Here is a 14,496-nt window from a genome sequence, read left to right as displayed (position 1 = left end):
CACTCAACGGCACCGGCGGCGCAATCACCCCCGGTACCGGAGAAGAAGGGCGCAACAGCTCCTCCAAAATCCCTGGGAGGATGGCCCTGAGGCTCTCGTTCAGAGCGGCTGTCGAGTAAGGCAAGGAGTCCGGTACAGGCGACGAGCTGAGAATCTGTCCAGGACGCGGAGGCGGTACCGGGCTGTCCACAGTGGAGTGCATCGACACCTCCTGTATGGAGGGTGATAGGTCCTCCCGGTGTCGACGCTTGGGTGCCGGTGCCACCGGCGACCCAGAGCTCTCGGTACCGCGTCTGGAAGGCGACCGTCTCTTGGTACCGCGTCTGGAAGGCGACCCGAAGCACGTCACTGGTACCTCCCGGTACCGAAGAGGAGGACGTCGAATCCAAATGTCTCCTGTGGACCGGGTCCGAAAGAGGTCGATCCCGGGGGGCCTGTACCGCAGGAGCCCTTGAGTCAGGCGGAGACCTACTCGAGGGCTCACCACTACCAGCAAGGGAATGGAGAGCCCTCACCTGCATTCCGGAAGACGAAGCACCCTCCTACGACATCGATACCACCGATGACCTCAGTATCGCAGACGTTGGAGCACCGGCAGATGAGCTGGGTACCGCAGACGTCGACGCACCGGACGATGACCTCGGTACCGAAGACGTCGAAGCACCGGATGAGGCCCCGAACAAAAAGGTTTGTGATGATGGCTAACGGCACCAAAAAAGAAAAAACCCGTACGGGCGGCCAAAAAGGGAAAACTCTCGAAATAAAGGAAAAAAATCTTTTTTTAAACGAAGATGAGCACGACGGAAAAGAAGATTCCGAACACTTCCGAACGGAAGAACGCGGCGAAAAGACTCGAGGGGTCTCCTTGGGGCGCAGACCGACTGAAAACAGCCATCCTGAGCCACGGAAAAAAGAAGACTGGCTATCACGCTCACGTTCGGGCGGGAAGACGGTCGCACATGCGCACGCGAGGGCTAGCAAACGCTGTTGCTAGTGAAGATCTCCGATCGGAGGGGCTGCCGTGGACGTCACCCATTTGTGAGAACAAGCAGCCTGCTTGTCCTCGGAGGATGTGCAACACAGTTTCCCAATGAATAGGGTGGGAATCTGATGCTGTTAAGTATTTGGGAGTTAGAAAAACCCAGGAGATAACAGACCTGTATGCATGGAATGTAAAGAAGTTGTTGAATGAGACTAGAATAAGATTGCAAATGTGGCAGGGCTTTCCTTTAACACTCCTGGGAAGGATAGCCTTGTATAATATGATGATAGTGCCTAGGTGGCTATATGTGTTCCAGACACTGCTCCTGTACCTGACCAAATATGATGAGCAGAAATTGAAAAAGATCCTTCAAAACGTTTTGTGGCAAGGGAAGAAACCTAGAATTCCAATGGCCCTCCTGCAGGTGTCGGTGGAATATGGAGGCTTGGGACTTTTGAATATGAGACACATGACGATTGCAAATGGGATGAGACATTTGAATGATTGGCTCCGATCGATCCAGTATTTTACACCTACTGACTTTGAAATGAGAGAGCTAAAAAGCAATCATATAAGCTATCAGCTACATAAAGAAAAGCTACGAGAATGGTATGGGATTTGCGTTACAAGACGTATGAGGAGAGACTCGTTGACCTCAACATGTATACCCTGGAGGAAAGGAGAAACAGGGGTGATATGATACAGACGTTCAAATATTTGAAAGGTATGAATCCGCAAACGAACCTTTTCTGGAGATGGAAAGGCGGTAGAACGAGAGGACATGAAAGGAGATTGAAGGGGGGCAGACTCAAGAAAAATGTCAGGAAGTATTTTTTCACGGAGAGAGTGGTGGATGCTTGGAATGCCCTCCCACAGGAGGTGGTGGAGAGGAAAACGGTAACGGAATTCAAACATGCGTGGGATAAACATAAAGGAATCCTGCTCAGAAGGAAGGGATCCCCAGAAGCTTAGCCGGTGGTGGGAGGCAGGGCTGGTGGTTGGGAGGTGGGGATAGTGCTGGGCAGACTTATACGGTCTGTGCCAGAGCCGGTGGTGGGAGGCGGGGCTGGTGGTTGGGAGGCGGGGATAGTGCTGGGCAGACTTATATGGTCTGTGCCCTGAAAAAGACAGGTACAAATCAAGGTAAGGTATACACAAAAAATGGCACATGTGAGTTTATCTTGTTGGGCAGACTGGGTGGACCGTGCAGGTCTTTTTCTGCCGTCATCTACTATGTTATAAATGAGCAGGAGAGGAGAGTGGCCTGCTGAATATAACTCAGATTTTACCAACTGCCAGAGCAACGTGGCGCTGGTTGTGCAGATACCATAGATTCTCGACACAAACAACCCCATATCTGCCAATTTGTGGAAACCAGGACTGCCCTCCGGGGAAGATATGCGAAGCATTTCAATGGTGGAGCAGAGGGGGACTGGTGTATATTATGCACGCGTTGGATGCAGAGGGAAAGATCAAGTCGTGGGAGGATCTACAGGCCCAGTTTTCTCTACAACCAACTGACTGGCTGTATTACTATCAATTAAAACACTACATAAGCAAACTACCATAGGACTCACTAGCGGAAGATGTCCAGGAGGAATTGGGCTCGGCTGTCTCCTTGGGAGCGCAACAAAAGGTCCCATTAACCTATTACCACAGGCATATCAGAGATATGGCAGAAGAGCCGAACTTTGCTGCACTGGCGAAAGCGTGGAGCGCAGAGTTAAGGACAACAATTGCAGCGGCAGTAGTGAAAGAGCAGCTCCTTGGACATAGAAAGACTACAAGATTAACATCCTATTGGGAAGTACAGTACAAGTTTATTATGAGAGCGCGTGTCCCCCCCAGGAGGGCGTTCCATATGGGACTCTCCCCGGACAGTGCATGTCCGAAATGTAAAGAGGAGGGAGCAACATTGGGCCATATGTTCTGGATCTGCCCTCAGGTCACTGCTTTTTTAGATTGCTTTATAAAAAAAAAAACACACAAATTTAAGATTGTATTATTTACACACCAGACTCTTCCCATCTAAGGTTTTTGTACAATAAAGCGGGTAATATTAAGTAGCTTGAAGGGAGATAGAGCAGTATTCAGCGGACGGTTTCAGGTGTTTATTGCAGTCCATATATAAGGGAGAGCAGGGCCCAATTTTTCTGACGTCAGGTGCCGTGAAAGATTTTAGTGCAGCACCTAACAACAGCACACTGCTGCTCAGCATGCAGCCTAAGGCACAAGCCAAAGGCATACGCCTTAGCGTGCACCTTTGCTTAGTGACTTGAGTAGAAGTTATTTAGGCAATTATTTGATGTTATTTGGACATTGAAGTGAGTATTGAGTTTTTATTGGTTAATCTGATTATCTGAACTTGATATGAAATAGTGGTAGTTTTTAGGTAAAAATTTAGTAAGCCTAGAATATGTATTTATTAATATTTCTAGTCTTTATTGGTGGGGAGGGGCTGGTAGTTTAAAGGGAACTGCACATGAATTTTGTTTTAATACTACATTATTTGGTAATGAAAATAAGTACTGAGTAAAAGAAGAGATATATAAATCTACAGGTAGTGAACTTGAAAATATTAAAGTTATTGTTAGAAACTAGCCCAAACCTTATGGGTTAGAGAAAAGGCAATCAAAGTCCCTTCAATATATATCTTGTAAGTTAGCTTTAGCAGAAGGGAGAGATTTAGTTCAACCAGTTCCTAGTTTGTGTTTTAATGTTAGACCTGGTTTACTGATTTGGTTAGTCCAGTAATTTTGGATGTTTGCCCCCTCAGGATATAAAATAACACACAGTATACGATCAATGAAGAGCGGTGGTGGGATTTGAATAATATATAAGAGTTTTTTTTCATCTTAAATTACTAGATTCAGTTGTAAATAAAGGTTTGGAACTGATGTTGTGTCAGTTGTATGATAATTCTATCCCAGGTTCTCTAGGGGCTTTATTAGTAAAACTTAGTGTAAATACCAGTGCCTAAGTTAGGTGCAGCGCAGGTGTATTCTATAACCCTGCACATAGTTTTCCACTCATGACCTGCCCATTCCACACCCATAGCCATGCCCTCTTTTTGGCAGTGACATTAGAATTTACACGCACAACTTTGCAGAATACGCTTAGCAGGTAGTGCGGGTAAATTCTAATTAATGCCAATTAGTGCTAAACATTCAATTATCAGTGCTGATTAGCTTGTTATTAAGTTATGCGCTTTGTTATGGAATATGCTTTTACTTTTGCGCAGAAATCTCGGTGCAATATATAGAATCCAACGGATTGTGGGTACACTTGTGTTTTTTCAGAAAATACATGTGTACCTCACAGCTTCACTCTAGCTCTGCTCAAATGCCCTCCTCCCTCCTCTAATGCCTTCCTGTGAACCATGTAAAAGTAGACAAGCTTATAATAGAACATTTATACATGCAAAACTTTCTTTATGCGTGGAAAATATTTTATAAAATTTCTGGTGTTTATTCTTTTACTAGGAAAAAATGCCCGTTTCTGAGCGCAATGAAACGGGCGCTAGCAAGGGGCCCCTCCTCCCTCCGTCCCTCCGAGCTACTTGCCTTGTTCGCTGTGGCGTTTCCGTTTCGGCCCTCGTGAAGTGTCATAGCTCCGCCCTCGACGTCATGACGTTTTGACGGGAGGGCGGTGCAGACACTCCAGTGCACACCGGATATCTCGGGCGCCTCAACTTCCGTGGAGGCTTCAGAATGTTGGGGTTGCCTTTTATATAGAGAGATATTGAAAATTTAGCATAGGTTTGTAGATCAGTGAAACAAATTGCTACTTTGCTGTCTAAAAAATACAATTCAAAATACATTAGAATGTGAAGACTGGGGAATGGCCAATATGGTGGTATGAATGCTGTCTGCGTTGCCTGCTCCGTTATTTGCTCTACTGCCTCGCAGTTCTAGTTTTCCTTCCCTGATACCACACACTAAGAGAAAGAGGGTGGTAAGGACCATTCCCCCATTAGCACCCACCTCTTCTTCGGTGCAGCAGAGTTTGGAGAGGTACATCATTAAGCTCCCACACATGGTGTTGGGCGGAGTCCCTGCTGCTAGTGAGGGCGGAGGAGCATCTCCCTTCCTGGGGCTGGATGCGTCATTGTCCCTGCCAGCAGTCAGCCCACCACACTGCCCAGCAGATATAAGGTAGCTGGCTGCAAATTCCTTGGAGGTGGAAGGTGCTATACCAAGTACCTGCATGGAGGGAACCAAACCTGAAGCTTCTGCCGCTAGTAAGAACAATGGAGCTGAACTGGCAGCACCCATGGTGGTTACACTGGGGACACTCAGGAAGGTCCTACAAAGATTGAATGCAACAGTGGGCAAATCTGCTTAGGAACTGACTAATCTCATAAGTAAAGTTGACTCTTTGACCCTTTCTTTAGAAGCAGTTAAGGAGAACATTGATGAGCAAGTGGAACAAGTTAAGATGGAAGTAAAAGATCTTAAGGATGTTATTGCACCTGTAGTGAAGGATAAGATTTTGATGTGTCGCAGAATTGGAGAATTATAACAGGAGATTTAATTTGTGTTTATTAAACTTTCCGAAAGTCCTAGGGATATCTCCTCTGGAATTGTTTAGAAAGTATTTGGTTGAAAATTTGAAGTTGCCTAAAGAAGCTATTCTCCCTTTAAATAGGATTTGTTATTTGTATAATGCCTCTAATAAATCTGAGGAAATACCGGCACTCAAGCACAAGTACCGTCACAAATAAGGAAAAATGACAACGTCAAAGATTTATCTATTATTTATTTATTTTATTACATTTGTACCCGGCGCTTTCCCACTCATGGCAGGCTCAATGCAGCTTACATGGGGCAATGGAGGGTTAAGTGACTTGCCCAGAGTCGCAAGGAGCTGCCTGTGCCTGAAGTAGGACTTGAACTCAGTTCCCCAGGACCAAAGTCCACCACTAGGCCAATAGGCCACTCCTCCACTCGTGGAAGAGTCATTTTCTGACTTGAAGGAAAGATCAACATTACTGGTCTCATTTGTCTTTGAGCAGGATCTAAATTTTATATTGAGACTTTATTTTTGAAATTCTCAAGTACAATTTTGTTGTCAAAGGATCTGGGTTCATCCAGATGTAACAAGGTCAACACAGGAAAGGCGAAAAGTTTTTCTATGAATGAGAGATGAAGTTAAAGAAGTTGGGGGCCTCATATTTGTTAGCCTATCCATGCAAATGTCAGATCTGTTACTTATGGGTCAATTATGTTTTCTTTGTTCCTGAACAATTGAGATCATTTTTGGACCTGAAGAAAATTACCACTGAGATTGTGACATCAGAAAACTGATTAGTTTAAATAATGTGTGGATGTTATCATGTAAAAACTTTTCTTATTGTATTTTCTTTTGGGAAATCTCCTAATTTTTTAGCCACCCCCTGTTTTTGGTGGTCCAAGGAAAAGATGTTACCTTAATTAATCATTTGTCAAATGTGTTTATCTTAAACAATTTTACTTCTCTCTGTATTTCTGGTACAAGCGGTGTGCTTGGATACTTTTGTTAAAGCCTATAAATAAAATAGAAAAGAATGTGAAAACAGTGTGACAACTGTTTCAAGGCACTGTATATAAAAGACTAGTAGTGAAAAGGTTGGAAAGTTCAGGCTGCTCTCTTCCTATTGGCCAGCAGTGGATGCAATGAAAGTGAAAGAGTTATAGTCCCTCTGCCTGCAGGGAGGTGGCATTGATGTTAAATACAGGAAAATCACAATGTGCACTCTCATTTAGTAAACATGCCCTTCTGTAAGCAGATATCATCTTGAGACCAATTTCAAAACATGCCTTTTGCATGTAAAACCATGCCACAAAGCTGCCGTCCCAAATAATGGACCGAACTTTTGCGTAACTTGTGCCATCCTGCATTTGTTATAATCTGTTGCTCGTGTGCAAATAAGACCATGATATCATCAATTACTCAGCAGCTGTTGGCTTTTGGCAGTGCACTTGTATCTTTACTTCCAAAATTACAACAGAATTTCCTAATCATATGGGTTTTGGGAGAAAGCATTTGTAGCAGAGGAAAGAGAGAGATTCTGGAATGGAATGTGACATGCTAAATTCATTCTCAGAATGTTAAAAGCAATGATACATTGCAGTGATGAACGATCTGGCTGCTCTAATTACACTGCAGTCAGTTTTATTAGAGCTCTCATGCAGTTTTAAATTGAGCACCTTCACAGGTGCTGTTGCACATTTTGCACCTGTTTGTTCAGGATTATGAGCAGTTTATGTAAAGTTTTTGGTAAGGAGAACTGTTTTGCACAAATGAATACAACCTCATCCATTCTACCACCACAGGGAATTCCCTCTCAGCAATACTTGATGGGAAAGCCAGACTCACTTTCTTAAGTAGGAGCGAGGACTACATTGTCACCATGCCCTATGCCCATTGCAAAGGTAAGAGGCAGCTCAAGTTCAGACCATGGTTAGGTAGCAGAGTTTTGAAAGATGGTCCAAGTCTTGCTTCCATCAGCACATGTTGTACTCAGAGCTTTCCCTGTGCACTGTTTATGGGGTTGTGGCAGATGCAACTTTCACCACCACTGCCATGTTTTCACTTCCAGTAATGTAACCACTTACATATCTGGAGTATGTTACTAACACCGTAGCATGTGCTATCTGCTGCCGCACCCATGTTATTCTTGTGAATGTGGTGGAAGAGAGTGCATACTAATGCACGTTAAGTAAAGATGCCCCTCCCTTTGCAAATACCATCTTAAGACCAAGTTTCAGACAAAAATCATCAAATAAATTGGAATGTATAGCTACATACCATTGTCTGTAATCAAGTAGCTAAAGGATCCCCTGCCTTCACCTTCAAATGTAAATTTTGAATAGTAGGAGGGTCAGGGATGTAGTTATCAACTTGGGCTACTGTTAAGATGTGCTATTTTAGCACTAGCTCATGATGTTCTAGCACAGATCCCATTTTATGCAATGAGACGTGGTTACTAATAACTGAGAGTATCAGTAAAATAACACATCTTAACAGTGGCCCACATCGATAACATTCCTCCCTCTCTAGAAATCAAAATTACTGCTAGATGTAATAAAAATGAGCCAAGTATAGGACAATCAAGCCATTGTGACATCACTGATGAGACTGGCTGTTAAGCATTGGTGGAATGAGGCATTATGACATCACAATATCAGTTCTGGATATCAGAGGCTGAAATTCTTCACACTAAGGAGGTTAGTTATCAAAATGGACTACTGTTAAGATGTGTTATTTTACCACTAGCTCATGCTATTTTAGCACAGGTTCTATTTATTCAATAAGACCTAATTACTAATAACTGAGGTTAACAGTAAAATAGCATGTCTTAATAAGTTCCATGTTGTTAATTTCTCCCTTCAGTGACCTTTCCTAAACTTGCACATGCAGCTTTGCATGTGAAACACATTTAATGGTCTCGACTGTGTTCAGTTGATCAGTGTACAATTTAATGGTTTTTCCCTGTGTATATTTTGGTTTGCCCTTTGTGGTGTAGCCACTCCCTACCCCCCTCCCCCCGATTCTATATAGTGCGACTGGAGTAAGATGCAGATTTGAAAAGGGGGCATGGAATGGGCGGGTCTTTGGCGTTTCTAAACAATTATATGCACTATTATAAAATACACCCGCTCTGTGCTTAAATTAGTCACCGGCATTTACACCAAATTTTAGTTGGTGTAAATGCCAGTGACTAAATTTAGTCGTGTGGATGGGCGCTAGCTGTATTCTATAAACGGCACCTGACTTTAGGTGTAGTTTATAGAATACACCTAGGCGTATTTTTAAGGCGCCACATATAGAATCTAGCCCTTTATGTATTCATCATGTTCACATTCTGTATACTGGTTGGAGATTACCCTACAGTGTGCCTCTCTGTTAATTTACTAGTGCCTCACAACCTGCTTATCATTTTCTTACAGGAATTTTGTACGGTACTATGACAGTGGAACTTGGTGGGAAAGTTATCATTGAATGTGAAAAAAGCAGTTACGTGACTGAACTGGAATTCAAATTAAAGGTAATTAATCTTGTCAGCACTTTAGGGGTGCACCCACCATTCTTTTCTTTTTATTACTTAATGGGTGTAACATTATGAGCTCTTGCCCTTGTGCAGAAATAGGCGCTTAGAGCTGCATACACACGTTTTTCAAAAATACCAGCTGCTGGTGTGTGTAGGGCAGCTCTATAAAGGAGCACCACTTATCTGGAGTCTGTTCCATAAAGGAAAGTAGGCACCTACTTTCCTTTATAACATATTAGTGCAGCATATATTTTAGGCACAAGCACTTGTACCACCTGTAGAGCTGGTGTAAATGCAGCACCTAGATTGCTGTAAAAAAACATACATATAATTTGTTGTTCTATCATTTCCATGTGTAACTGTGTGTTCTGCCCACCTTTAAGCTATGCTGCATTGTATTTAGGCTAGAGAATGACATGGGGACCTGCCCCATCCCCGCGGGCTCTGTCCCCGCCTCGTCGTCATGGGATCTGTCCCCACCCTGCAGTTACTGCGGGTCCCAGTGTCATTGTCTAATTTAGGTGCCATTTTATAGAATAGGGCATAGCCAGAATATTGGCATATGCACATGTACATATGTGCTGGTACACTGGTCATTTACATGCATTCTTGATGTCTAAATGCTGATTTCATCCTCATAGTGTACACTTTAATGGTATATGCATAGGATGGGGATAGGAACAGAGACAATTACGACAGATAAAGGCCATATAAAGGTGAATTGTATAAATGGTGTCTAAAAAAAATCGGTGCCGAAAAAACCCCGCTTAAGTGCTGTTTTATAAGTTGAACCTAAAGTTAGGCATGGTTTATAGAACAGCACAGTGGTTCCCAAATCAGGTCCTGGAGGCACCCCAGTCAGTCAAGTTTTCAGGATATCCATAATGAATATTCATGAGAGAGATCTGCATATAGTGAAGGCAGTGCATGCAAATCTGTCTCATGAATATTCATTGTGGATATCCTGAAAACCTGACTGGCTGGGGTGCCTCCAGGTTCAGGTTTGGGGACCACTGGAATAGCACTTAGTCCCGGGGGTTGAGCTTAAATTTAGGCGCATCCATTTGCACCAACGAAAACATGATGCAGTTACCCTTGCGTAGATTTAGGCATGGAGCACTCTTATTCTATAATTGTGCATAACCAAAACCACACCCATGATCTTCCCTGAGCCGCCCATGACTCTCCCATTTTTGCACCCCCTTTTTGGGGTGACATTTAAAATTTAGGCATGTTTACTAAGCAGCGCTAAGAAAAATAGCGCGTATGTAGGTAGTGCGTTTGATGCGCCTTAATGCCAACAACAATGTGTACCAGCAATAGCTCGTGGGGGCATTAGTACAGTAGGCACATTGATGGCAGTGTTATTAACATTGGCGCATTAAACAGTGTTATTAACATACATCAAAAATCTCATGTAGAGGAACTTGTGTTCTGGGAATGATGTGAGATGAGAGTGAATGCTCTGTGGGCACCCTGTCACCCAGGGTTCCTTTTATGAATCTGTGGCAAAAGGGGACCTGTACTGGTGTCAGCACGTGTTTTTGTGGTGCACTGAGGCTCCCTTTTACCGCAGCATGTAAAAGTTAGGTTTTACTGTTTTTTGAAGAAATGTCTGTGCAGCAAGTGATTCAGTTGCCATGTGGCCATTTTGGGGAGAGGGGAGCAGTTACCACCACCCATTGAGGTGGTGGTAGGTAAGGTCTCCTGCACTAAGCTGCCGGTAACCAGCGCTGGAAAAGGGACGCGCTGGGGGTGAGAACTACCACCAGGCTGCTGCGGTAATCTTGCAGTACTTATATTTTAGCGAACAGTAAGACTGCATTGGGTTTACTGCCACTTTGTAAAAGGGTCCACAAGCTGGGAGAAAGAAGTGTTCTGCAGTAGTCCGGGTGTATGGGATTGCTGCACGCCTACGGCAGCTTTACCCGTTGGTGGTCAAATGGTGAATGTATTGGTGCTGTCAGCAATGCCTGCGCACAATGTACAAATTACTATGTGGTTAGTACTGTGTTTGTCCCTTTGTCCTACCACACAATCATTAGACAGTAAAGGATCAGGTCCAACTGTGCTGGCTATTGGGCATTGTGTGATGATAAGCGCATGATGTCCGATGAGGACTGGCCATGCCTCCTCACTCAGGCTATAAAATAGTTTTGTGTATATGGTAAATGTCATGCGGCAACATCTGGCGTAGCGCACAGCACATGTCTGCACCTGTCAGTACTTCAGCTTTGCCTGTTCCACCCCATCCAATGGCCCTGTCGCCGTTTCCTAATACGTTTCCTTCCAGTGGGTAAAACACATTGGCTACCACATAGAAATAGCTGCAGGGCTCACGTCAGCCACAGAAGAGAGGGTGAATAGAAATGATGTACCAATGGAGAAGGTAGCTCACATCAGGTTCTGGGTGTACTGTATGGTGTTTGTACACAGTGCACGGTTGGAACTCTTTCATGTGGTATCCCCACACCGGGAGCAGATCGTCTGCACCTTTGCACTCCCTGACATCTGAAACGTGTAACAGTTTAACCTAGGCTGCCACCAGTCAGGTAGGCTTATCAGGTAAGTAAATCCAGTAAGCCACAACATTTCTCAAATCATAGCCATGAACTGTATAAAAATGCAAGCAAGTCATTCTCACACCATTCCCTTTGTCCCCACAACATGGCCATCTGAGCCGTTACCCTCACTTGAACGGCTGCACTTCACTATTGTGAATGTGTACAATTGAAGGGTCACTTTGGAATAGTATGCGTTACTTTACACATAACAGCTTTCACACATGTTGCTACAGCACATGGCCCACAAGTTTCTGCACATTCCACCAGGTTTGGACACAAACAGCCAGCTCAGTAAGTCACGCCCATGTCTCAAACCCATAATCACAACTTCCAGTAGCATGCACTTAAGTCAGTGACCTCTAGGATCAGCACTCAAAAAGATAATGCAGGACACCCTGTAGCAAATGTTTGTATCTCTTCAGATGCCCCTACCCCAAGTCCAAAAATACAGCTTTATAATGTTTCTGTGAGCCATGGCCTACCTCACACGTATACTTTGCAGTAATCTAACAGTCAAGGCATCTGCATTATCATCCCTACTTCATGGTTTAGAATCTAAAGGTGGTTTGGGCTGTGTTTTCACTGTCTTTACTCTTGTAAGGATAGAAAATCAGATGTTAAGGTGTAGAGTACTCATATTTGGAATGAATCATCTCTCATGTACAGCAGCTTTATTCAGAACCCAGTTTTACAACCTTTGTCATATAGGTTGTATGCAGTTGACAGAATATCTTATATTAAAAGGTCAAACACTGTTCTGGACTTTAGAGGCCTACACAAACCTAAACCTACAATCTGTACAATAGGTCACTTTCAAAACAATATGTGTACTCTAGTAGTACCTCATATCAAATTAACATATGCAGTGCTGTCTACATTATATTCAGGTATTGATTAGTTGGGGGGGGGGAGTGATTGAAATGGAAAACCAATACCTTGAGCATGATCACAAGAACATATAGTAGGACTCTAATGCACCTTTGTAGCATTGCAGGTCCCATGACCCTCCAGTGCTGCATATATCTCGCATGAGTTGTAATTTGGTACTGCAATGGTGGCTTAATGGGTAACACACTGGTTTCTGAACTGTGCATCGTGGGTTCAAATCCAGCTCCAATGTCTTCGGGCTTTCACTGTACGAGTGTTGTTTGCTTTGAAAGTAGTGAATAATATTAGAATAAAGGCAAAAGGTGTCATCTTAATGTATGCATGAATATACAGGCCATTAGAAGTTATGTGTACATTAGCGGATGTGCTTATACTGTACGTGTGTCCAGCCATGGTGCATGCACCGAGGTTACTTTCACTTTTGTTTTAAAAATGCCTTAACAATATAAGCATTTGCCATACTTGGACAGACCAAAGGTGCATCAAGCCCAGTATCCTGTTTCCAACAGTGGCCAGCTCAGCTCAAAATGCCACAAGGGAAGGAAAGGGAGGTTTAGTGCAGAAGACCTGCGCCTGCTGGCAATCCTCATTGTAAAACTTGAGGACTCCCTCTTCTCTGGTGCCTCTAGTGGCTTCGATGTGGAGCAGTATAACCGGAGGTGGCGGAGTGTCCACATCCATTTTAATCAGATGAGTTCCATGCAGCGTGAGGTAGGTTGTGTCCTTAAAGTGTCGTTGCTCCATTGTATAATTGCACTATATTATAGGGTGCATTTACTAGTGAGGGACATAGTGATTGGACTGAGTGTCACTTTTGACCATGGTGTAAGGGGGGTTGGGGGGAGGATAATTGCCCCCTACTTACAAAGAGATTCACCCAGGGGGTCTTTTATTAAAGCTTAGCTTGAATTATCTGTAGTAGGGCCCATAGGAATAAAATGGGCCCTGCTGCAGATAACTCGAGCTAAGCTTTAGTAAAAGATGCCCCCCAGGTAGCAGGGGAAATCAACAATGTAAGCATAATAGTGATGGAATGTTTAAGCATGCACCATGAATGAGGTAAAGGATGGATCTCAGGTGTCCCAAAAGTCATGGAGAATCTCCGAACTATATGATAAATCTGGTCGACCTTCCAGCAAGAAACATGTCTGTATCCTCATGAAAGTACCTCAACCTGCACTACCCCAGCTGTAAAGGTCTCAAGTACAAAAGTTATTATGGATCCAATTTCTCCTTCCTGGGCAGCCGTCTATGGAACGCTGTCCCTAGACCTATCCGAGCAATCCATGACCACCTACCATTCAGAAAAGCACTAAAAACCCATCTATTCAAACAAGCCTACCCAAAAGACCCAGATTAATCTCATGAACCCATCTACCTTACTTATACTGAAGAGAAAATGACATTGACCCAGAATCTATCTCCCATCTTACCCTCCTCTCTCTATCACCTGTCTCTACCTACCTACCCATCCATCCTTCTATTATGTTATACTTAATTTCCTACTTTACATAACAAAATTCTGTGTTACCTATTACTATGTAAGCCGCATTGAGCCTGCTTTTAGTGAGAAAGTGCGGGATACAAATATAATAAATAAATAAATCAAGGATAGACTCTCAGGACCCAATGATGAAAAGTCCCATACTGTTACAAAGAGTGCATGAAACATAGTGCTGGGTCAGTGCAGGGGCTATAATAGCCCCATGAGCAAAAGCAATAACATGCACATTAAAGCATGCTATCATTTAGGATCATAGTGTACATGTGTGGTAGGATTGTGCCTGAGTCTGAATTAAGGCACAATCCTCCTGCACTTGGTTTACAAGTCCAGTCTGATGGTCTACTGACTCTCCCAACCCTCAACACCAACCCCCTCTCCCTGGGACAGTGACACAGAGGGGCAGGAGGTCTGGTGGACAACCGCCCCCCCCCCACTTCCCCGACATGAGGGTCCGGGGGACTGGATATTGGGGGTATATCAAGCCCCTCTAACCCTCCCACAACATCCAAATAATAGTCCCTGGTGC

General features: G+C 43.8%; 1 protein-coding gene across 1 annotated transcript in view; it reads left to right on the top strand.

The window, feature by feature from the left end:
• Window positions 1–7,301: 7,301 nt before the first annotated feature.
• The window catches only part of OSBPL5 (oxysterol binding protein like 5), a 102,518-nt gene continuing 95,323 nt past the window's right edge, over window positions 7,302–14,496 (top strand). The window contains exons 1-2 of the mRNA XM_030202451.1: window positions 7,302–7,395; window positions 8,914–9,011. Coding sequence (XP_030058311.1) covers window positions 7,374–7,395; window positions 8,914–9,011 — 120 coding nt within the window. The 5' untranslated portion in view covers window positions 7,302–7,373. The remainder of the gene's footprint in view (window positions 7,396–8,913; window positions 9,012–14,496) is intronic.

Source organism: Microcaecilia unicolor, chromosome 4 (assembly GCF_901765095.1).
Source record: "Microcaecilia unicolor chromosome 4, aMicUni1.1, whole genome shotgun sequence".
In the NCBI taxonomy this organism is placed as follows: Eukaryota; Metazoa; Chordata; class Amphibia; order Gymnophiona; family Siphonopidae; genus Microcaecilia; species Microcaecilia unicolor.
Note: the sequence above shows the minus strand (reverse complement) of the source record. Positions and strands in the feature narration are given on the sequence as shown.